The following is a 26,001-nucleotide window of genomic DNA, read 5'->3' as shown; positions in this document are numbered from 1 at the left end:
AGAACCCGGCGCTCATATGGGATGCTGGCGCTGCAGGTGGAGGATTAACCAAGTGAGCCACAGCGCCGGCCCCATGAGTGTTTCTAAAGTGTATACATTTGTGTCTGAATGTGTTTATACATGTGTATGTAGTAAATTGAAAGTTTTATCAAAGCATATTGAATTGCTTCGATATAGTTTAAAATTATTTAATGAGGAGCAGTAGTCTTAGAGAAAAACACCTCACCTAGGTATAAGAATTACATATTAGTGTAGGGTTATTGTATTCTTAAGTCATTTTATCTTTATTTTTGTTGAACTAAAATCTTTTTAAATTTTAGGGGGAAAAAAATAGCGGCTTTGATGTCCTCTACCATAATATGAAACATGGACAGATATCGACAAAAGAACTAGCAGATTTTGTAAGAGAAAGGTATGTATTTTTAATAACTAATTTCTTTAGCAGTTTATTCTCAATTTAAATTATAGAATATAAATAATTGAGAACATTTTAGTTGTTTTTGGAATAATCAAAGCACTCTTTTAAAAATTACATAATTTTTTTAAAGTAGTGGTTTTTATCATTTGCAAATCTGAGGTCTATATAGTGACTTAAATTGGCTTTTTTGATTTTAGATTTAATTATTTGAAAGAGTTACAGAGAGAGAGGGAGAGAGAGAAAAAAAAATCTTCCATCCACTGGTTCACTCTCCAACTGGCTGTAACAACCAGGGCTGAGCCAGGATGAAGCCAGGAGTCAGGAACTTCATCCAGTTCTCCCACATGGGTAGCAGAGGCCCAGACACTTGGGCCATCCTTTGTGCTTTTCCCAGGCCATTAGCAGGGAGCTGGAACTGAAGCAGTAGAGCCTGGACATGAACTGGCACCCTTATGGGATGCTGATGTTGCAAGCAGTGGTTTGCAGCCAAGCCACTTGCTCCAGAGTGACATCGTTAAACCTGTGGTTCACAAACTACTGTTTGAAAATATTATCTAAATATTTTTGACTGGATGTGTTAGCTAGATGATACAATATAAAAATAGAGTCATTTTGTAGGATATTATTTCTCTAAATAAACATGTTAAAATAATTTAAAGTGACAAGTTTTCTGAACTCATAGTTTATGTATTATGACAACTCATTGTAAAGTTGTACATTATTTTTTAAAATCCTGTAAGTTTATAAAATGTTATCTTTAAGATTGTTGGAATTTAAATTTTATTTACTTTTATTTTTCTAAAGATTTATGTATTTGTTTGAAAGTTAGAGTTACACAGAGGGAGACACACACACACACACGCACACAGAGAGAGAGAGAGAGGAGAGAAAGATCTTCCAAAATCTTCCATCCACTCTCCAGGTGGCCACAATGGCCAGGCCTGGGTCATAGCCGGGAGCTTCTTTCAGGTCTCCCATGTGGGTGTAGGGGTCCAAGCACTTGGGCCATCTTCCACTGCTTTCCCAGGTGTGTTAACAGGTGTGTCGAACCGGTGGCCATATGGGATGCCAGCATCACGGGCAGTGGCTTTACCAGTTATACCACATGCCAGCTAAGATTTAATATTTAAAACTATTAAAAGTCAGTTACAGTTCAAAATAGAGCAGAATTCAAAGATACTACTACATCTTAGTGCTATTTTATGGCTGGCCCCACTTGGCAGTTTTCTATATGTGTACATTAAAAATCTTTGTTCTAGCCGGCGCCGCGGCTCACTAGGCTAATCCTCCGCCTTGCGGCGCTGGCACACTGGGTTCTAGTCTCGGTCGGGGCACCGGATTCTGTCCCGGTTGCCCCTCTTCCAGGCCAGCTCTCTGCTGTGGCCAGGGAGTGCAGTGGAGGAGGGCCCAAGTACTTGGGCCCTGCACCCCATGGGAGACCAGGATAGGTACCTGGCTCCTGCCATCGGATCAGCGCGGTGCGCCGGCCACAGCGCGCCAGCCGCGGCGGCCATTGGAGGGTGGACCAATGGCAAAGGAAGACCTTTCTCTCTATCTCTCTCTCACTGTCCACTCTGCCTGTCAAAAAATTAAAAAAAAAATCTTTGTTCTGATATGTGGGGATATTTTACCTTTAAATACCTCCATTTGTTTATGTACTTTTCAACAATATGTATCATACCTTGTCTGCTGTATGCCAGGCATTTGTTTGGATTTTGGAAATATGGTAGTAAAGACACAGCTGTCGTCTTCATGGAGTTTACATACTGACAGGAATTGGGGAATAACTGATGTCACCTAAGACTGATTCTCTTCTTTCACCCCCTACTGCAGTTGGGAGGGGTCCAGAAGCTCTGAGTTCTCTGGGGAAGGCTGTCTCTCCCAAGGCTTCTGTGCATTGTTGTCAGGAGTGGAGAGGAGGCCTCCGAGCTCCACATCTCCTGCTGTGTCCCCTTGCCTTCTCCCTTCCCCAGCACTTAACCTAACTGCTCTCACAAGTGTGTCTTTTAGCTCGGTTTCTCACAGTCACTATAAGAAGGCCAGGATTCCTGAACCTTGCTCAGAATCCAGCTTTTCCTGAATCTGTGGTCGGTGAGATAACCTCCTACTTCCACTCCCCTTTCCTTGCTTTGTTTTTCATTGTAGCATTCACATCCACCTGATAAAAGTGTTATTTTGTTTATTAGTCTCTTCCCACTGGAATATAAAGTTTACAATGGCAGGAAATTTTTTTTGGTCATTTTTGCTTATTTTTTACTTTTTTACCCTGTCTCCCTGCACTTGGGATAGTGCTTGGCATTTAGTAGGCCCTTGGTGAAGGTTTATCTCATTTAACTCTTAAAACTCTAAGACCCATTCTATAGATGATAAAATTGGGGCCCTGAAAGATTAAAGTCAGTAATTCAGACTTTCTTCTCTTCTCCCCTTTCTTCTTTCCTTCTTCTTTGGTTTTTTTTTTTTTTGGTGTGTGTATGTGTGTGTTTTTCTTTTTTTAGAAACTGTATTTTATTTATTTGAAAGGCAGAGTTACAGAGAGAGAGAGAGAGCACGCGCGCGCACACACTTCTATCTACTGATTCACTCCTCAAATGGCCACAGTGGCTGGGGCCGGGGCTGGGCCGGGGCTGGGCCAGGCCAAATCCAGGAGACAGGAACTCCATCCAGGTGTTCCATGAGGGTGTCAGTGACCCATGCACTTGGGCCATTTTCTCCTTTTCCCAGGTACATTAGCAGGGGGTTGGATTGGAAGTGGAGCAGCCAGGACTCATGTGCAGGCAGCTTAACCTGCTGTGCTACATTGCAGGCCTCTCATTTACATTAAAAAAAAATTCTATGTTATCTGAAAAGCAGAGAAACAGAGAAGGAGGGAGAGTGACAGAGAAAGATCTTCCATTCACTGGTTCACTTCCTGCCAGACTGAGACCAGGAGCCTGGAAATCAGGCTGTGTCTCTCCTGTGGGTGGCGGGGACTTTGGTGGAAGCAGAGTAGCTGAGACTCTAACCAGGCTCTTTGATATGAGATGTGGACATGCTAAATGGTGACTTAACCGCTGCATCAAATATTCCTCTCACCCCCCCCCCCCCCCCCCAGTTAAGTCTTGAAGTCAGAAAGCGTCAGTTCTCCTCCTCAGTTCTCCTTCAATATTGTGTTGGTTATTCTGGGTCTTCTGTTGCTTTTGGTTCTTTGGTAGCAGGAGGAAGATTGCCTTGACTATTCCTACACATGTGCTTTGGCACACATACATACACCATTTGTATTGGAAGTGTACCCTGGGAGCTGGCGCTGTGGCGCAGTGGGTTAACGCCCTGGCCTGAAGCTCTGGCATGGCCTGGGAAAGCAGCAGAAGATGGCCCAAGTCCTTGGGCCTCTGCACCCATGTGGGAGACCCGGAAGAAGCTCCTGGCTCCTGGCTTCGGATCAGTGCAGTCTGGCCGTTGTGTCCAGTTGGGGAGTGAACCATCGGAAGAAAGACACACACTCTCTGTCTCTCTTTGCCTCTCCTCTCTCTCTGTAACTCTGACTTTCAAATAAATAAATAAAATCTTATATATAAAAAAAGGAAGTGTACCCTAGAACAGAATTGTAAGATCATAGTTTCAACTCTAGGATGATGCTTATGAATTTTCCAAGGTGATTGTGCTGATTTACACTATCACCATCCTTGTTTGAGAGTTCCATTTGCTCTGTGTCCTTATGAACACTTAGTATTGTCAGTTTCTATTCTGATAGTAGTATTTCATTGGGATTTTAATGTGCATTTCTCTGATGAATAATGAAGTTGAGTGTCCTTAGTTTTCAAAAGGTTCATGCTGAATATATCATAAAAAACTATGCATTGGGGCTAGCGTTGTGGCATAGCAGGTTAAGCCTTTGCCTATGATGCTGGCATCCTGTATGGGTGCTGTTTCAAGACCTGGCTGCTCCACTTCTGATCCAGCTCCTGGGATCTAATGTACCTGGGAAAGCAGTAGAAGATGGCCCAACTGCTTGTGTCCCTGCACCCATGTCGGAGACCCGGAAGAAGCTCCGGGCTCATGGCTTCCGCCTGGCACAGTCCTGACCGTTGTGGCCATTTAAGGAGTGAACCGGTGGATGGAAGATCTCTCTTCTCTCCTCCTCTCTTTGTAGCTCTGCCTTTCAAATAAATAAATAAATATTTTGTTTTTAAAAAAACTATGCATGCATGAATTTCAAAGATGCAGCATCTTCCCATCACTCTGTCAAATGCCTACCTCTGTTGTAGTTTTTTCTACTATTTTTGGAAACTATGGAATTTTCGCTTTTGTGTACCATTTGGCAAAGGTGTGTGTTTTTGTTTGTTTTGTTTTCCATTTCACGAATGGATCCTGAATTTGGTTAAATATTTTTCCTGCGTCTATTAAGATTATATGGTTTTCCTTCCCCTCTCTGCTCCACTCTCTTACTCTCCTAATGTGAATTATATTGAAATTTGAAATTTGACCGACATCCTATTCTTTATACTACTGTCTTATGTAGAATTTTTACATCTGTTTGCATGAGTGAGATTGGCTTGAAAATGTCCTTTTTCTACATGTTCTTGTTTTGATATCAAGGTTTGTTGGCTTCATAAAACTGGGGAGTATACCTTATTTTTGTATTCTGTGGAAAAATTTGTGGAAGGTTATTGTTTTTCTTTGTGTGTTTCATAGACTTTACTGGGATGGCTATCTGGACTTGAAATTGTCTTTATAGGTAGATTTTAAATTACATATTCAATTTTTTTATTGGTATAGGACTATTCAGATTTTTCATTTTCTGTTTCATAAATTGTATTTTTCTGCATTTTTTCCATTTTATCTAAACTTCCACTTTTATTGGTTAAAAGTCTTTTTTTAAAATATGATTTTATTTATTTATTTGAGGGAGACAGACAGACAGACAGAGGGAGAGACAGAGAGAGGCCTTCCATCTGCTAGCTCACTCCGCAAATGGCTGCAGTGTTTGGAGCTGGGCTGTTTCGGAGCCAGGAGCTTCTTCTGGGTCTCCCATGCAAGTGCAGGGGCCTAAACCCTTGGGCCATCTTCTACTGCTTTCCCAGGCCATAAGCAGAGAGCTGGACTGGAAGAGGAGCAGCTGGGACAGAACTGGTGCCCATATGGGATGCCGGCGCTGCAGGTGGAGGCCTAGCCTACTATGCCACAGCCCTGCCCCAATTTACTATAATTCTTGATATATTTTGGTTCAAATCTGTCTTAAGAGTTGTCAGACTTTTTCTGTAATGGTTGAAAAAGTATTTTAAGTTTTGTGATCCATCTGGTCTCTGCAGCTATTCATCTCTGCTATTTAGTGCAAAAGCAGCCATAGATAACAACAGATAAATAAATGAGCATGCAGATTTGGCCAAGAAAGCTATAATTTGGTAACTTCTGTATTATTTTAGTATTTGTTTTCCCTATTTTATATTTTTTCTCTTTCATGCTTTCTTTTGGCCCATTTATTTTTAAGAATTTATTTATTTGAAAGGAAGAGTGACAAAGGGAGAGACAGAGAGAGATCTTCCATCTGCTGGTTCATACCTGAATGTCCACAACAGCCAGAAATGGGCCAGGCCAAAGCAACAAGCGAGGAACTCCATGTAAGTCTCCCACATGGATGGAATGAACCAAAGTACTTGAGCCAACATCCGCTATCTCCCAGGTGCATTAACAGGAAGCTGGATTGGAAATGGAAAGTAGCTTGGACTGGATTCAGCACCCCCGTATGCTTTTTTTAAAGTTCTGTTTTCTTCTTCTATTAGTTGTAAGTAGGACTTTCCTCTGGTATTCTTTTTTTTTTTAAAAAAGATATACCCCCTTCTTTTAGATTTATTTTATTTATATGAAAGAGTTATTGAGAGACGTAGAGACAGAGAGGTCTTCCGTCTGCTGGTTCAGTCCCCAAATGGCCTCAGTGGCCAAGCTGAGCTGATCCGAAGCCAGGAGCCAGGAGCTTCTTCCGGGTCTCCCATGTGGATTTGGGGGCCCACACCCATGAGCCATCCTCTGCTGCTTTCTCAGGTCATAGCAGAGAGCTGGATTGGAAGTGGAGCAGCTGGGACTTGAACCGGTGCCCATATTGGATGCCGACCTTCAGTCTGGGGCTTTAACCCACTGTGCCACAGTGTCGGTCCCTCCTCTGTTATTCTCTTGGTGATTATGTTAGAGACTTTAGCATACTTTCTGGATTAACATCTAAAGATAATTGACACTTTTACCCTCTTCTCAAAAATGCACAAACCTTGGAACACTACTACCTCTGACATGTATGCCATTTGTATGTATGTGTGTTTAACTCTTACCCAGGGAATAAAATGTATTCTATTTTTCAAACACTTTTTATTGTGAAAATGCATGTTTACATGATGTTTTTGTTATTTATTTAGTTTTTTTTTTTTTTTCTGAAAAGCATCAAACTTAGTGCAGGTATAGAGAAAGTATAAACCAGTGAGTAATCAGCTGTAATTCAGTTTCAGTAGTTTTTAGCATTTTACCAGTCTGCTTAAAGCAAATGCCTGGCACCAAATGATTATGTCCCTAGAATTATGAAATAACTAAGGTCTTAAATAATCATAATATTATTCACTTATGAAAATTGATGATCAATTTTTATAATTCAGTTAATTTATTCAAGCTGTGTTTTATTCTTCTGTATTACTAATTTTATGCAGCCATTATTTATTAACTTTTTCTCTGATTCTCCATTTTATAATCATTTTTATTCTGCTTTAAAAACATTTTTAATATTATTGTGGATTTTCTGGTGATAATTTCTCAATCTTTTTTATTCTGATCATATCTTTATCTTCATTTGGAAATTTTTTTTTATTAGGGACAATTTCAAACATATACAAAACTTTAAGGCCGTTTATATCTGTAGGAGATAAAGACTTTAAAAACATACAAGTACAGTGGCCAGCGCTGTGGTGTAGTGGGTAAAGCTGCCGCCTGCATTGCTGCATCCTGTATGGGCGCCGGTTCAAGTCCTGGCTGCTCCACTTCCAATCCAGCTCTCTGCTAAGGTCTGGGAAACCACTGGAAGATGACCCAAGTCCTTGGGCCCCTGCACCCATGTGGGAGACCCGGAAGAAGCTCTTGGTTCCTGGCTTTGGATCAGTTCAGCTTCAGCCATTGCAGCCATCTGAGGAGTGAACCAGTGGATGGAAGACCTCTGTCTCTCTGCCTCTGCCTTTCTGTAACTCTGACTTTCAAGTAAACAAATAAAATCTTTAAAAAAAAATACAACTACAGTGTCTAGTGCTCTGGCGGAGCTGTTTAGATCGCTGCATATGACACCAGCATTCCATACTAGAATGTCAGTTTGGGTCCTGACTATTCTGCTTCTGATCCAGTTGATACGCTTGGGGAGGCAGTGGACCATGGCCCAGTGACTTGGCCTGTGCTCTCCATGTGGGAGGCCCTGATGGAGTTCCGGCTTCTGGTTTCCGTCTGGTGCAGCCCTGACTGTTGTGTGGCCATTTGGGAAAGGGACCAATGGATGAATGATCCCTCTCTCTTTGTCTCTCTCTGTGTCTGTCACTCTGTCTTTCAAATAAATAAATAAGTAAATAAATCTGTGTTTTTAAAAAAATGTAGCATTAATTTCTTAATATCACCAAATATGCAGTCAGTGCTCAGTTGTGTTCTGTAGTCATACACAACACACAACGTGCACTCTCTGTAGTTGATTTTATTTTATTTTTTAAAGATTTATTTATTTATTTATTTGAGAGGTAGTTAGAGAGGTAACTTTGCCTCTCTCTGGAGAGACAGAGAAGTCTTCCATTCAATGGATCACTCCCCAGATGGCTGCAACGGCTGGAGCCGGGCCAGTCCAAAGCCAGAAGCCAGGAGCTAGGAGCTGCTTGGGTTCATGGGCCCAGGTGCTTGGGCCATCCTCTGCTGCTTTCTCAGGCCATTAGCAGCGAGCTGGATCAGAAGTGGAGCAACCAGGACTGAAATCGGCGCTTATATAGGATGTCAGAGCCGTATGTTTTTTAATTTTTTTATTTTTTTTATTTTTATTTATTTATTTTTTATTTTTTGACAGGCAGAGTGGACAGTGAGAGAGAGAGACAGAGAGAAAGGTCTTCCTTTGCCGTTGGTTCACCCTCCAATGGCCGCCACGTCCGGTGCGCTGTGGCCGGCGCACCGCGCTGATCCGATGGCAGGAGCCAGGTACTTATCCTGGTCCTGGTCTCCCATTTGGTGCAGGGCCCAAGTACTTGGGCCATCCTCCACTGCACTCCCTGGCCACAGCAGTGAGCTGGCCTGGAAGAGGGGCAACCGGGACAGAATCCAGCGCCCCAACCGGGACTAGAACCCTGTGTGCCGGCGCCGCAAGGCGGAGGATTAGCCTAGTGAGCCTTTCAATTTATAGGTTACTTCCTCTTTACTTTTTTTTTGTTGTTGTTGTTGTAAAGGAAACCAAATTTATTTGGTCTACACAGTGTCCTGCATCTTTGAAAATGCTAATTGCATATCCATAGTTTCATTTAACATTTTTCTTTGTCTCACTATATCCTATTGTCATTATACCTACCAACTTGATCAAATTGCATTCACTGTTTTGAAAACACTGCTTCTAGGAGACCTTTACACTTTTAGTAGTGTCTGTTTTATGATGTTAGTGGTTTTTGATGATCATCACCAACTCCTTATTTCACTAGGAGTTTACTTTTGTTTGCATTTTTGCTTAGTAAGAAATTCTAATTGGTAGATAGTTTTCTTAGCAAATTCTTTTAACGTTAGTCCATTATCTATAACTGAAATGTTTGCAACCAGTCTGGCTGTTACTACTTTGAAGGTAACATTTGGTGGCCAGAAGGGTTTGGATCCTTTCAAGATATTCTTTGATTTTCAATAACTTTACTGTGTTGTGACTAGGTAATAGATTTCTTCTCATATATCTCTTAATGTTTGTTGGGCTGCTTGATTCTGGGGTCTGATATAGTTTGTACGTTTTGGAAAATTCTTTATCATTATTTCTTCAAATAGTTCTTCTGACCCATTCTTTCTCTCTTTGCTCTTTACCCTCTCTCTCTCTTTTTAAAGTTTTATCTATTTATTTGAAAGGCAGAGTTAGAGGCAGAGGCAGAGGCAGAGAGATCTTCCATCCGCTGGTTTACTCCCTAAATGGCTGCATCTGCTGGGCCTATCTGGTGAAGATGCCCAAATACTTGGGCCATCCTCCACTGCATTCCCAGGCCATGGCAGAAAGCTAGACTGGAAGAGAAGCAGCTGAGATTTGAACAGGCACCCATATGGGATGCTGGCAGTGCAGGCGGCAGCTCTACCTGCTACACTGCAGTGCCAGCCCCATTATGGGCTTTTTAACTATATCCTTTATGATTTTTCCCTTTATTTCATTCTTTTGTCTTAGAGCTTTAATCTGGGATTGATTATTATTGTCTGTCTTCCAGCTAACTAATTCTCATTGTAGTGTGTGAAATCTGTCATTAAATCCATATCCATTGGAATATTAATTTTAATAATATTTTTCAGATCTGTAATTTATATATTTTTCCAGATATGGTGTGCTTTTCTCTACTCCTTTTAAATGATTTCTAGTTATTTACTGAATAAACAGCTTAATTTTATCATCTTAACATTGGGAATCTTGCTTGTTTGTTCCTGCTAGTTTTTGTTTAATGTTGTCTTTCTTTCTTTATATACCTGATAGTTTTGTGAATGCATTTAAAATGTTCATGCAAAATCCAATATCAGAGTTTGAAAGATTTGGTCTGCAGTTCCTATTGCTTAACAGTTCATCCTTACCTGTGGGATGTTTCCTTTTGGAGCTCATTGTAACCGAGATGGGATTTCCCATGCTTCCCACCAAAGCTCTTACATTTGTCTCCCTTGTCCTGAAGGTTGTTAAAAGCTCTGATGCATTTCTCAGCTTCCTGACTGCTCTTCTCCGTGCGCCCAAGGGAAAATCTGTCCCACATACCTGACTTCTTTGGATAGCCTTTCCTTGGATCTTGGCCTACTGATTCTTAACTGCCTCATTCAGTCTTTGATGTTTGCTTTCTCTCTCTCTGTCTCTCTCAGATTTATTTATTTATTTGAAAGGCAGAGTTACAGAGAGAGAGAGAGGGAGAGCCACACATAAAGATAGAGCTTCCATCTGCTGGGTCATTCCCAGTATGGCTGCAGTGGCTGAAACTGGGTCAGACTGAAGCCAGGAGCATGAAACTACATCTGGTCACCCACATGGGTGCAGTAACCCTAGGACTTAGGCCATCTTTAACTGCTTTCCCAGGTGCATTTGCAGGGAGCTGGATCAGAAGTAGAGCAGCAGGGACTTGAACTGGTGCCCATATAGGATGCCCATGCCACAGGTGGGAGCTTAACCTGCTGTGGCACAGTGTGGCCTCAGTCTGATGGTTTTCAGTTAGACCCTGCCTTCCTGCCACCCATGTTCTCAGTGGGAGGTTTTTATATCATAATCTTATTCACTGTTACAGGAAACTGAACCACTTTTTCTTGCTGTTAAACTTTACTGTTGATATTAATGTTTTTTCCTTAACTAACTTTCTTTAGATGATCAAAGAAGTATTCTTATAGTGTGGTATTATTTTAAAGATACAGAAAAGAGAGTTGATGTGGCTTAACAGGTTGGGCCACCATTTGTGATACTGGCATTCCTTATCTGAATGCTAGTTGAGTCCTGGCTGCCCTACTTCCCATACAGCTACTGCTAATGTGCCTGGGAAGGCAATGGGGGTTGGCTCAGGTGCTTGGGCCCCTGCCTTCTATGTGGGAGGCCTGGATGGAGTTCCTGGCTTTGATCTAGCTCAGACCTGGATGTTGCAGCCATTTGGAAAGTGAACCAGCACTGGAGTGTCTCTCTCCCTCTCCCTGGACCCCAGACACTCTGCCTTTCAAATAAAATCTTCAAGAGAAATACAGAAAAGTTTAAAGGATCAGAAGTCAAAATGCTGTCAGTCAGAGGTGATTCAAATCTCTACATATAGTTATTCTTTGGGCAGTTTATATATTGAACAGATGATTTGATGCAAGAACATTGAGGAAATCTGGATTTTGGATGTTAGAAACAAAAAGTTAATTGAATGAAAGGATAGTGGTGGTTGGTTGTAGAATGTTCCATTGTTAAGGGTAGCACATATAATGAGAAAGACAAGGGTAATTATGAGAAAGGTGAGACTATAAATTTTGTAATGTTAAGGCCAAAACAGCCACATATTTTGTATTTATAGGCTATGTTTTTCCCCCATATTTCATGGTTTCAGTGGTTTTATTTTATTTTATTTATTTAAAAATTTTGGTGTACTGTTGCTGGAGCTGAGAATCTTATATGCTAAATAGTAGTAGTGTAAAACATAGTTTTCTGGTGTGAAATACTTATTTGTTAATATTTTAGATCTAATTGCATAATAAACCTGAAGTTCAAAGATCTCAGACTTGCTGATGAATCATATTTAGTTTTGTGCAAATGTCTGTCTTTAATGTTCTAATAAATGTACATCACAGTGTTGAAGAATAATAAAACTATGTTCTGTACACCAGGGAAGTATTAAATACAAATGATTTATCATGATAAGTCAGTTTATAGAACAAGAGAGAGAATACAAGAAATAGCATTGTTATACTTACTGTTTATTAGTGTTAAAGACAAAAAAAGTGATGACTTCATTAAAATTTTTTTATGATATAAATTATACCAACTAGTTTTTTGAAGTAGATGCTCACAGAGAACATTAATAGAAGCCAGAAATGCGTGACTGCATATCTATTTTGATAACTTTCCTGTGTTTTTGCTTTCTAAACAAGAGATATATTATAATATGGAATTTGATTTAACAGAGCTACAATAGAAGAAGCATATTCCAGGTCAATGACAAAACTAGCAAAGTCCGCAAGCAATTATTCTCAACTTGGGTGAGTTAATGTCTTCCTCTTTTCCAGTGTTCATTTAGGTGAAGTTCTCTTTTTTATGTTTGAAAGTTTTTATTTAATGAATACAAATTTCATATGTACAGCTTTTAGGGGTATAGTATTTCTTCCCCCCATTCCTGCCCTCCCACCCCCACTCCATCCCACCTCCTACTCCTTCTCCCATTCCATTTTCCATTAAAATTTGTTTTTAATTGACTTTATATTCAGAAGACCAACTCTGTGCTAAGTAGAGATATCAACTATATGCACCCACACAGATACACAAAGTATAAAGTACAATTTGAAGATAAGATTTACTGTTAATTTTGTAGTACACCTCATTAAGGACAGAGGTCCAACATGGGGAGTAAGTGCACAGTGACTCTTGTTGTTAATTTAACAATTAATTATCTTATTTTTGATGTCAGTGACCACCCAAGGCTCTTGATATGAGCTGCCAAGGCTATGGAAACCTTTTGAGTCCACAAACTGTCAGTATTTAGATAGGGCCATATGCAAGGTGGAAGTTCTCTCCCCACTTCAAAGAAAAGTACATCCTTCTTTGATGGCCCCTTCTTTCCACTGGGTCTCACAGAGATTTTTCATGCAGAACTGTTTTTGCCACTATGTCTTGGCTTTCCATGCCTGAAATTCTCTCATGGGATTTTCAGTCAGCTCCGAATGCCTTAAGGGCTGATTCTGAGATCAGAGTGCTGTTTAGGGCATTTGTCATTCTATAAGTCTGCTGTGTGGACTGCTTCCCATATTGGAACTTCTCTCCTTTGCAGTTCTATCTATTGTTATTACCAGACACTTGGTCTTATTTATGTGACCTCTTTGACTTTTGGTCCTATCTGTATGATCAATTCCACATTTAATATGATCATTTTATCACATAAGGTGGGATTAGTGCCACCCAGCTAAATGGGATTTGGAGTCCCAAGGCAAATTTTTAGCTTAGGTGAAGTTCTTGAGAATATTAAGTTCCACTGAGGCTATGATAATTCATAACTCTGGTGACATATAGTTATACGTTATTTAATCATGGGAATAAGTTATGAGAAATTAGTCTTTAGTTGATTTTGTTATTGCACAAACACTATAGAGTGCTTAAACTAAAATCACCGTGACTTGATGAAGTGATACAATCTCACAGGACCACTGTAGTATATATGGTCCACAGTTGACTGAAAGGTTGTGTGACTTATGGCTGTTTTATGTACTTTTTTTTTTTAAAGATTTATTTTATTTATTTGAAATGCTGAGTTATGGAGAGAGGTAAAGTCAGAGAGAGAGAGAGGTCTTCCATCTGCTGGTTCACTCCCCAGAGACCACAATAGCTGGAGCTGAGCCCATCTGAAGTCAGGAGTCAGGAGCCTCCTCTGGGTCTCCCATGTGGACACAAGGGCCCAAGGACTTGGACCTTCCTTTGCTGCTTTCTCAGACATGTTAACAGGAAGGTGGATTGGAAGTGGAGTGACCAGGGCTCGAACCAGCACCCATATGGGATGCTGCGACTGCAGGCCAGGGGCTTTAACTCACTGTGTCAGCGTGTGGCCCATTATGTACTTTTAAAAAATGTTTCTGTCTTAAATGGATGTATTCTTGACAGGAAGTATAATTGAACTTGCTGGATCAAAGCAAATGAAACTTAATTTTCCTGTTTATTAAATTATATAGTCATTCAGTAGCGTAAGTTTGAGGTTATAAATGTTATGTTACATGTGTGCTAAGTATTTGAGTTTTCTGTAATTTCATTTAAATTCTGTCATAGTTTACTGTGATCTTTAAAAACTTGCTTTATTGGGGTGGCCATCTAGTGCAGCCATTAGGTACTTGGGGTGTCTGCATCCCAAACTGGAGTACCTGGTTTGAAGTCCTGGTTTCTCCACTTTAAATCCAGCTGCCTGCTAATGTATACCTTGGCTGCAGATGATGGTGCAGGTACTTGGGCCCCTGCCATCCCAAAGGGACACCTTGGTTGAATTCCCAGCTCTTGGCTTGGCTGTTATGGATACTTGGGGAGCGAATCAGCAAATGGAAGATCTATGTCTGTCTGTCTGGGCCTTTCAAATTCAAAATGAAAAAAGATAAACTTTATTGAAATAATTAAAAGGCGTTAAAATGTCTCCTGTGATTATATACATTATTATATCTTCCTTTTAAAATTTTATTTTATATGTTCCTATAAAATAAAATTGATGAGAAGACTATATTTAAAATGAGATATGCTCATAGCTATAGCAGCTATGTCAAAATACCTGTATGATCTGAGCCATAAGAACTCTGGAAAAGAAAACCTAATCTAATTATCTGAAAATTTGGGAAAGGGATATGTTTTAGCTAAGATGTTGGAGATGCTCAGTACGATTCCTTTATATATCTGGGGTTCTGATGAATCTATGGATCTCTTGACATCCGGTGCAAGATTTGGTATAGATATTAGTTTATTTTTCCAATGAAGAAGTTATGAATTATCATGCACAAAGTATCATTCACAAATGATTCTGTGGTCTCAAAAATGGTTAAAATGATTGCTTTATGCAAGTATGTAGCTTCATCTTCCCTTCTTCCATCTTCCTTCTCCCTTTTCTGAAACCCTCCTTTTTCTAAAGGCTTCATGTTGATAAACCTCTTCTAAAACATAATTTCTTTTTTATTGACCGCAGTAGAGCTCAAAAGTAACTGGATTAACAAAAGCTAGCTTTAAACCAGTTGGCCTTGGTTTTGGTGTGGGAAATTCTACCTTATTGTCAGTTGCCAGATGGGAGGCAAGAGACATAGGAATAGGTTTTGACTATGCTTTATGGTAACAACATTACGGACAACCTTCCTGCCTTTAGGATGTGTGCTTTTTGTAAATATTGAATGGCACACTGTTTGGTGTTCGTGTCGTCTCTCAAGATCATAAATATTTAGATATCAGTGTTTTGTTTATTGTTGTGTAGGTTAATAAGAATTTGAGTTTTTCTTTCTGTATTTAGTGGCATTTAAATTTATTTTTTGACTTCTTACTTTGCTTTCTTATTAGTGTATATATCAATGTGATTATTTGACCAGAAAAAGGTTGTGTGTATCAAACCTTCAAAAACTGAATAGTATTTGAAATTCCATAAAGAAACCTGTAGTTGAAGAAATCTTAAGTTGAACCCTGTTGTAGTGTAGAGAATCCTTTGGTAAACTTAGGGGACACTCCATCTTCTCTGCCTTGTGAAATCTAGTCTATCATGTATCAAGTTGACCTGACAGGAAGTACAGGTATTTTGGTGCTTGAGAGAATAGATACTTTTCAGGTATCTTTTTCTCTTGAAACTTTCCAGCTAGCCTCTCACCAGATTTAGTGGTTAGATTTTAGAGTGTACAATGAGATCTAATCAGAATAGCCTTAACCTAAGAATTTCAATAATCCTCTTTGAATTTCTTTATTAGTACATGAATGATGCCAGTTAACTTTCCTACTGGGGAGGAAATGTAATAATTAGAGCACATCTTAAAATAACTGCTGTCCCTGCTCTCTTGCTTTGGTAATCATTGATACTATTTTTTGTTAGTTTGTTTTTTGGTGAGAAGTTTTGTTGTAGAGACCACTCTAAAGTGAGTGCCTGAGCAAAGCATAAATTATCCTTAGATCATTCTCCACTGACCAAATTAGTTTAAACTAACTGCTGCTATCCTTAGTACCACACGGGATATTATAATATAGAAATTCTTGAATATCCTTGAGCCTGCTGAACATTTTAAGTCCTTAATATTGAGAAAAAGAGGTAGGAGAGAATGTCCTACATCCCATACCATGTGATAGAAGGAAGGGCCTATTAATGTATTGTTGAAGTGCGTAGATAGGTAAAATTGTAATGCACCAACACACGTTTCAGATAACTGCTCTCAGATAATTCCCATATAAATACTGCTTATCATATATAAGAATTTGATTGTTGTGCGATTAAATACAAAGAAACTATTTTTGTTGCAGCATTTCAAATGGAGTATTAAACGTTTTAGATTGAAGTTTGATAATAATTTTTAGCACTAGATGATGATAGAAACGCTTCTGTTACAAGCATAAATAACCAAATTAACTTAGATACCAATACAATATAATTACATAGGAAGGGTCTGACAAGTTCTGTAATATGTAATTTCTGTGTTGTAACTGAGATCCAAAAATATTTTAAATATCCAAGGATAAAAAAATCAAGGTCTACCTGTCAGTTATGTCATTTATTATTTATTTTAATCTTTTGCCTGAATAAAATTGCTAAATATAACATTATTTTTTCATTGATTCCAACTTAGAACCTTAAATTTCTTTTCTTTGAGCAGATTATTCCCATGTTTTTCCTTTCCCTTAGAACATTTGCACCAGTGTGGGATGTGTTCAAAACATCTACAGAGAAATTAGCAAATTGTCACTTGGATCTTGTTAGAAAATTGCAAGAATTAATAAAGGAAGTTCAGAAGTATGGAGAAGAACAAGTAAAATCTCATAAGAAGGTATCATTTTTTTTTTCTTATTAATTGATTGGTCATTTACTGGGTGCTTTAGAGTTCAGTCCTTTTGATGAATCATCTCGTACCAAACAGACTAAAGAAGAAGTTGCAGGAACTCTGGAAGCTGTCCAAACCATTCAGAGCATAACTCAGGCTCTCCAGAAATCCAAGGAGAATTACAATGCCAAGTGTGTAGAACAGGAGCGGTTGAAAAAGGAAGGAGCTACACAAAGAGAAATAGAAAAGGTAATCGTAATAAAATAATACCTTTGTGGCTTCAAAGCACTTTGTTGTACTAGACTGCATTAGATCTTCACTAAAGAATAATCTCATCATAAGGATGAAGACTGCACCTTACTGTGTTAGTGATTGCCTAACTAATGCAGTAGATTTATTTGTAAGATGTTCTTTGTGTAGTAGATATATTAGCAAACACTTTTTTTCTTTGCCGGATATTTTTATAGCAAGATAATTGATGAGCTACTGTTTGGTTAAATCATATACCATTTGGACATTTGGCAGTGGTTAAGATGCCTCTTGGGGGTTACATGTATCCTGTATTAGAGTGGCTGGGCTCAAGTCCCAGTTCCACTTGTGATTCCAACGTTCTGCTAACGCACACACTGAGAAGCAGCAGATAATGGCTTAAGTACCTAGGCCCCTGCCACCCATGTGAGAGACCCAGATTTGAGTTCCTGGCTCCTGGCTTCAGCCTGGTCCAGCCTTGGCTGTTGTGGTCAATTGGGGAGTGAACCAGTTGATGGAAGAGCTCTGTCTCTCTCTGCCTTTCACATAAAAACCATTTTAACAACGAGGTGAAACTTTTTTGAAGCGGGAGTTTGGAATGTATAGAAAGGCAGTAAACATTTGAAGAGAATTTTTACCTGCATGTTGTGTGTGATTTATTGCTATCTTTGAACACATTTAAGTAGCATTGTGTAAACCACAATCCTTTTCAAAATAGTTTAAGTGGGGCTAATGCTGTGACATGGCAGGCAAAGCTGCTGCCCTCAGTACTGGCATCCCATATATGCACAAGTTTGAGTCCCGGCTGCTCCACTTCCGATCCAGCTCTCTGCTTGGTCTGGGAAAACTGTAGAAGATAGCCCAAGTCCTTGGGCCTCTGCACCTGTGTGCAGGAAGAAGCTCCTGGCTCCTGGCTTTGGGTCGGTGCAGCTCTGGCCGTTGCAACCATTTGGGGAGTGAACCAGTGGATAGAAGACCTTTCTCTCTCTCTACCTCTCCTTCTCTCTTTGTGTAACTCTGACTTCCAAATAAATAAATAAATCTTTAAAAAAAAAAAAAAAGTTGAACCATCCATTTGTTTGATGTAGGATATCTAAGTTATCAAGGAACTACAGGGAGTGATGATTTTGAAAACTTTATAAAATATTTGAAACACCTCATAGAAGAAATAGACCAAATTGAACCTTTGAAAAAAAGATTTATTTATTTATTTGAGAGGCAGAGTTACAGACAGGGAGAGACAGAGAGAAAGGTCTTCAATCTGCTGGTTCACTACCCAAATAGTCCCAACAGCAGAGCTTGGCCATTCCGAAGCCAGGAGCCAGGAGCTTCTTCCGGGTTTCCCACGTGGTGCAGGAGCCCAAGGATTTAGGCCATCTTCTACTGTCTTTCTAGGCAGAGAGCTGGTTTGGAAGTGGAGCAGCCAGGACTCGAACTGGCACACGTATGAGATACTGGCACTATCGGTGGCGGTTTTACCCACTGTGCCACAGTGCCAGCTCCCAAATACTACCTTTATAAGATGACATTATGTTGGGATCCTGGAGGCTGGCAAGAGATAACTTACAAACTTTTAGATGAGGATGGATGAGCATAAAGGAGAAAGTATAACCCAAGTCTATGAAAGTCATTTATTTTATATTCTGTGGAGTTGTTGAGCAGATCTGATGGTGGGAGAGAGAGAAAGAGAGGAGGGGACAAACAAAAGCCTTCCATCCCGAATGAACGAACAATCAAAATTCTAGAGCACATGAAAAATATGCTGTGGCATAGTGAGTTAAGCTGCTGCCTGCAGCGCTGGCATTCCATATGTGGGCTTGTTGGAGTCCTGGCTGCTCCACTTCCAATTCAGCTCCTTGCTAATGTGCCTGGGAAAGCAGCATTGGAGGGCCCAAGTGCATTGCCCGCTGCACCCAAGTGGGATATTTGGAAGAAGTTCTAGGATCCTGGCTTTAGTCTGGCCCAGCCCCAGCTGTTTCAGCCATTTAAGAAGTGAACCAGCAGATGGAAGACCTCTCTCTCTGTGTGTGCCTCTTCCTCTTTCTCTGTAGTTTTGCCTTTCAAAGCTTTAATTTATACAAAAAAGTGGTATAAAAAAGAAACTTCATATTTGATATAGTCAAATGATGGATTTGGAAGATTGTATAGTGGGAATGTTCTTTATCTAAAATACTTGGGACCAGAGTGTTTTGGATTTCAGATTTTCTCAGATTTTGGATTATTTGCATATATGTAATGAGGTATCCTGGAGGAAGGACCCCCAGTCTAAACACAAAATTAATTTGTCTCATATACATTGTGTACATAAGACTGAAATTTTTTTTATGCAGTGTTTTATATAATATTGTGTATGAAACAGAGATTCATGGTGTGGAATTTTCTACCTGTGGTATATTAGTGCCCAAAATGTTTTTTAGAGTGTTTTGGATTTTCAGATTATGAGTGCTTAATCTGTACTGAGAGACCTCATGCAGAATATAGCACAGATAAAAAAATAATTAATTTGAATTTCCAAAGGGAAAAATGAAAGGAATTGCGGATAAGTCATATTTGAAGCAATAACAGCAGAATTGAAGAAATTCAAGAACCCTCAGGTTGAAAGTATATTATAGATATTAAGCAGATTAAATAAAGATAAATTAAGATTTAGGTACCACAGCAAAAGAGAATATTCAAAATTAGAAGGTACTTTTTTTCCCCCTCAAATTTCAGAATTCAAAACATATCTTTGATGGTACGTATAATCATTGTTGGTAAGGTGGCATTTATAGTGTAGTTTTGTTGCCTGTGCAAGCTTGGTTGCTTGATTGGACAGCTGCAATGCTTTGATATTTCGGTTAACCAACCAACCACTTAAGGACCATTTGAAAGAATTATAGTTCTGATTGTTGTCTGTAAAGCTTTTGTTGACCCTTTCTGGTAAGATCAAGTACTTGAAAGAAAATCTGGACATAATAGTGGAGCACTTTGCAGAAATGCTGGGTCAGTAATGTTCTTGATATGATGATATTGGAGGTAATATCTTATGAGACAAAAGAGACCTCCTTGATCTCTGAGTTAGGAAATAATTGAGAAGGTTCAGAATTTTAATATCAGTATGACTTAGGATTACTCTCTGGTCATTTTGCTTTTGTTGCATTTTACATAAAATTATTAAGATAAAAATCTACGTCTAGGTAAGTCTGAAAGAGCTCTTTGCAATAAATATAAAAGTGCTTTAAAAATTTTAAATTTATTTTATATATTAGAGAGAGGCAGAGGGGTATCTTCCATTGCTGGTTGACTCCTCAAATGCCCAGAACAGCTAGGGCTGGGTCAGGATGATGCCTGGGACTCAACCTGGGTCTTCCACATGATTGGCAGGGAACAAAGTACTTGCCATCATCTGCTGCCTCCCAGGGAGTGCATTAGCAGGAACCTGGATTGGAAGTGGAACTGGGATTTGAACCCAGGGTCTCTTACAAGTTGCATCTTAACTGATGCACCAAATGCCCACCCACTAAAGGTATTTTCTGCTTTATTAGTATACAAGAAAATAGTGTGCCTTAAAATTAATGGCATATCAGACTTAGTGGTAAAGTATGTACATTAAGTATAACTAGAAAGAATTACAAGTATAATTTCAATTCCTAAATAAAAAATAAAATTTTATATTAATTGAAGAGGAGAAAGAAGAAATAGAGACGTGAAGAAAAAGAATGGGAAGCAGAAAAAACTCAAAATGAGTTGAAGGAAATAAAGTCAAACATACCAGTAATCATAATACATATAAATTGATTAGAATCCCCTAATAATAGACTGTCAAATTGGAAGAAATCTTATGTAAAACAATGTTCAGTAATATGGGAATGTTTCAAATATACTATACTGCAGTTCAAATAAATGAACTAAATAGAGGGAAGTAATAGATTTGACAGTTAAAATACTCTACCAAAAAAAAAAAAAAACCACTAGGGGTTGAAGAACAAATAGAATCTTGAAGCTAGGTGATGGGTTCATGGGATCTATTAAAACTTCTTTGTGTGTTCTGTAATTTCTATTAAAAGAAAAGGAGTGGGGCTGGAATGACATGTATTAACATGGGTAGATCTACAAAGCATAATGTTGAGCAAGAAAAGCAAAGACTCTCACAGTCTGAGTTAGCAGGGAACTGGAATCAGGAGCTCTAAATAGCTGAGTATCAAACCCAGGCACTTTAGTGTAAGACACAGCTGTCTTAACTGTGAGCCCAGATGCCTGCCACAGTGTTTTTTTGCTTTTATTTTTGTTTTTGAGACTTAGATTTTTCAACCATTTTCCCTTGGGGAACTTAAACAATACCATGAGTATTATGACATAGACATACTTCTTACACATATTCACAAACCCTTCTTTTTTATAAAACACCAGTTAGTAGGCATACTACTTGTTTCATATGTATACATTCACTTCACAGGATTTTATTATAATAGTAAGACTGGCACTTAAAGAAAATCTGACACTGTGACACAGCAAGTTAAGCCCCTGCTTGGGATGCCTACATTCCACATCTGATGCCTGGTTTGCTGCTCTGCTTCAGATCTAGCTTTCTGCTAGTGCGCCTGGGAGGCAGCACGTGTTGTGTTTGAGTCCCTGCCACTCAAGTGAGAAACCCACATGGAATTCCTAGCTCCTCACTTTGGACTGGCCCAGCCCTAGTTATTGCAGGCTTTTAGGGGGTGAACCCGTACATGGAAGTTCTGTCTCTCTGTGTCTGTGTCTGTCACTCTGCCTTTCAAATAAGCAAGCATTAAAAAACAGAAGAACATTTCTGGTAGTATATCAGTAAATTTTGATTTCCTATTTAAGAACAAATGCTTCAACCTGCCTTTGTAGTAATGATTTTACAAAAGTGGCTAAGTTTGTTATTACCAGGGCATTCAGTTTCTGTGATTATATCCCAAGAATTTATAACATTACTAAGCATATATGCTATTTAGAAAGTTGTTTTGATTAAATAATTTAGCTCTTTCTTGTTTTCAAAATATATAAATGTTGCCAATAAAATTACATTGTAAAATGTCTACATCTTTTTATATGACACTCTTAGTTTTCTTTAAATTTGTTTTTGTCATTCTTTTTTTTTTCTTTTTTTGATTTGTCATACATAGCCCTTTTTGAGGGTAATTAAGTTAAGATCATTCAACAGAGAGAGCAATTTTCCATCTGCTGGTTAATTTGCCAAATGCCAGCAATAACCAGGGCTGGGCCAGGCCAAAGCCAGGAGCCCAAAACCTCATCCGGGTCTCTTATATGGGTATAGGAACCCTAGTAGTTGGGCTGTCTTCTGCCGCATTTCAGGCTTGTTAGCAAGAAGCTGAGTTGGAAGGAAGTGGACCTGATCCTAGGCATTCTGATAGGTGGATGTCACATCACAGATCACAAAACCTGCCTCTTTTTTTTTTTTTTTGTCATTCTTTTTTTTTTTTTTTTTTTTTTTTTTCCCCTTTCAGGCACAGTTAGGCAGAGACAGACAGAGAGAAAGGCCTTACTTCCATTGGTTCACCCCCTAAATGGCCACCACGGCTGGTGCCAGGTGCTTCCTCCTGGTCTCCCATGGGGTGCAGGGCCCAAGCACTTGGGCCATCCTCCACTGCCTTCCTGGGCCACAGCAGAGAGCTGGACTGGAAGAGGAGCAACGGGGACAGAATCCGGCGCCCCAACTGGGACTAGAACCCAGGGTGCCGGGACCGCAGGCGAAGGATTAGCCAAGTGAGCCGCAGCGCTGGCCTTTTTTGTCATTCTTTAAAAAAAAACCCTTATAAAGCAGTAAAATCTTTGATGAGCATTTGGTACAGCAATCAAATGCCACTTGGGCTGCCAGCATCTCATACTGGAGTGCTTGGTTCTAGTCCAAGCACCCTTTCTGGCCCTGCTTCCTATTAATGTGCATCCTGGAAGGCAGTTGGTGATAGCTCAAGTCTTGGGTCCCTGTCATCCACTTGGGAACCTTGGTTGCGTTCTAAATGGCTGGCTTCTGCATGGCCTAGTCCAAGCTGTTGGTGAGTACTGGGAAGTGAGCCAATGGATAGAAGTTTTTTGTCTCTCTATTTCTCTCTGTCCATCTCTTCATTTCAAATAAAATAAAAATAAATTTTAAAAAACAAGAAAATATTATTTTTAAAAACATTTTATTATTGAGTACATCTTTTGTTGGTTTTCCAAGTGCTTCTTTCAGTTGCTGTGTCATTTTCTAATGATTCTGGTATATTATTTTTAACTTGAGTGAGCACTGATGTACAAAATTAAAGCTAGATTTTAAAAGGGTACCTTTTTTCCCCCTTCTTACTCCCTAATGAGAGAAATGAAATGATACTATTTCCTGGTATCAGAGAATGCTGCAAAAATTACCTGTTTACAGTATTGAGTTAGATTCAGTTTAGTCTTTGAGATAAGGTGATAAATAGTTCAAGTTAGAAGTAGTGAGCAAATAAATGTGTATACTGAGCTAAGTGGCTAGAACAAAATTTATGGTGAGAATGTTGTAGAAGTAAAAAGTTATGAAAATATTCAATTACTATTTTTAGCCCTCTTTTTGTTTAAATAAGATTTTCCTTCTTCCTGACTACATATGCTAATGTATGCGAGGCTTTTTTTGTTTTTTTTTTTTTTTTAAGGTTTTAATTATTTATTTGAGAGGCAGAGTTACAGTCAGGGGGAGAGAGAGAAAGGTCTTCCATATGCTGGTTCACTCCCCAAATGGCCACAATGGCTGGAGCTGGGCGGATCCAAAGCCAGGAGCCTGGAGTTTCTTCCAGGTCTCCCATGTGAGTGCAGGGGCACAAGGACTTGGGCCATCTTCCACTGCTTTCCCAGGCCATAGCAGAGAGCTGGATCAGAAGAGGAGCAGCTGGGATACAAACTGGTGCCATATAGGATGCTGATGCCACAGTAGGAGGCTTAGCCTACTATACCACAACACTGTCCCCTTTTACTCCTCTCGGCTCAGTGAAGATTTGAGTAGCAAAACCAATTAGAATTCTAGAGTTGATTGGAACACAGAAAGGAGAAATGATGCTTTAGAGGCTTACTCCCATCTCTTAAATTCCTATGTGATGTATGTAGGATGTTGTGAAATAATTGCTTTGTTTATATTCTAGAAATACAGGTCTTCTGTGAGGAGTATTGTTCCTCCAGACCGTCATCCTTTGTGTCTGTGAGGTTATAAATTCCTTGTGAATGAGAAACCATCATTGTACTGTCTGTACTTGGGAAATAATTGGTATAGCAAAATATTATTTGAATTTTTCAGTTAATATGTTAACTATAGACCTTAAAATATTCTTGTCTTTTTAATGATTTATTCAAGTATTTTGTGATTTATTGGATTATAAAGTGACAGTTTGCATGCAACAGTAAATAAATATTTTAGTTCCTATCCTACCACTATGTTACCACTAAGGTTATTAAAGGCTCCACATGTGTTATCCCCTCCGGTCTTCAAAATGCTTCTTTTTTCTTGGAGAGTCAAGACATACCAGTAAATAGTGCAGAATGAGAGGTTCCAGAGAGGATTGAATGGGGGCCTGTGCTGTCCCATCAGTGGGTTAAAGCTGTGGCCTGCAGCGCCAGTATCTCATATGGTTGCTGATTTGAGTCCTGACTGCTCCACTTCCAATCCAGCTCCCTACTAATGTGCCTGGGAAGGCAGTGGAGGAGGGCCTGAGTCCTTGGGCCCCTGCTCCCATGTAGGAAACTAGGATGACCTCCCATGTAGGAAACCTGGCTTTGGCTGTCCCCTGGTTGTCGCGACCATTTGGGGAGGTGGAAAATCTGTCTCTCCTTCTGTCTCTCTAACTCTGCCTCTCAATAATAATATTAAAAAAAAACTAATAAATCATAAAAAAATAAAAAAGAGGGCGGAATTATAAGTTGGGAAGAAGATGTATCTTATTTTGAACAGAATTTCAAAGAAGAAAACCTGTATGAAGAGCCCATGAAATAAATTACTTTTAAAAATATAGTTGTTAGCATTTGTTTTTTAATTTCTATTTTTATGAATCTCTTTTCTAATTATAAATATCTGTGATCATTATCAATATTTACACACAGATTATTAATAGATTATTATTAGTAGAGAATAAAGTAGGTGTTGGGATGAAGAATGAAGAAGAGACTACCAGTGGGACTACATTTACAATGTGCAGTGTAGATTTTTTTTGAAGATTTATTTATTTATTTGGGCAGAGTTACAGAGAGAGAGGGACAGACAGATCGTCAAACCTCAGGTTTACTCCCTAAATGGCTGCAATGGTTGGGGCTGGGCCAGGCCGAAGCCAGGAGCTTCTTCTCAGTCTCCAGCGTGGGCTCAAGGGTCCAAAGACTTGGGCCATCTTTGGCTGCTTTCCCAGGTGCATTAGCAGGGAGCTGGATAGAAAGTGGAGCAGTCAGGACTCAAAGTGGCTCCCATATGGGATGCTGGCACTTGCAGACGGTGGTTTAACCCACTGTGCCACGGTGCTGGCCTCCAAACGTAGGTTGCTAATTGTCTTTGTTTAGACTGAACAGTTAGGTGGTTAGAATAAAGACTAAAATCTCTGAATAAAAAGGAAATCTAGAAAACCATGCCCACTGTGATTGTTGTCTAAATAAATTCTAGTATATTTAGTTATCTGGATTAACTGGGGAGGTACTTAATAATCTGTTAATGTCCATTTCATCTAATTTTTATATGTTCGAGGAGGGCCAGATTGTTTAGAGGAAATACAGTGCTCTAAAATAATGTCAGGTGGCCAGATGGTGGGAGTAGTTAAGAAAGAAAAATCCCTAAGCACAAACCAGAAACTTGTTAGAGGTTTTAGTCACCTTCTCTAGGGATGGACAGTTCAGTACAAGTCAGTAATGCAGATACATTTTTATATAATAGCAAAATAGAATGTGTGTTCTTGATGGTGTTCCTTGTTAGACGTGGTAATAGCAGGCGGTATTTA

At 39.3% G+C, this 26,001-nt stretch overlaps 1 protein-coding gene across 2 annotated transcripts in view; it reads left to right on the top strand.

The window, feature by feature from the left end:
* The window catches only part of FCHO2 (FCH and mu domain containing endocytic adaptor 2), a 128,128-nt gene that overhangs the window by 13,894 nt on the left and 88,233 nt on the right, over positions 1 to 26,001 (top strand). For both annotated transcript variants that reach the window (XM_070056561.2, XM_089312569.1), the window contains exons 2-5: positions 321 to 412; positions 12,245 to 12,319; positions 16,669 to 16,810; positions 16,901 to 17,053. In XM_070056561.2, the coding sequence (XP_069912662.1) occupies positions 321 to 412; positions 12,245 to 12,319; positions 16,669 to 16,810; positions 16,901 to 17,053 (462 nt within the window). The remainder of the gene's footprint in view (positions 1 to 320; positions 413 to 12,244; positions 12,320 to 16,668; positions 16,811 to 16,900; positions 17,054 to 26,001) is intronic.

Source organism: Oryctolagus cuniculus, chromosome 14, assembly GCF_051225735.1.
Source record: "Oryctolagus cuniculus isolate XC-2025 breed Fujian yellow rabbit chromosome 14, ASM5122573v1, whole genome shotgun sequence".
In the NCBI taxonomy this organism is placed as follows: Eukaryota; Metazoa; Chordata; class Mammalia; order Lagomorpha; family Leporidae; genus Oryctolagus; species Oryctolagus cuniculus.
This window is presented reverse-complemented; position numbering and strand designations above follow the sequence as displayed.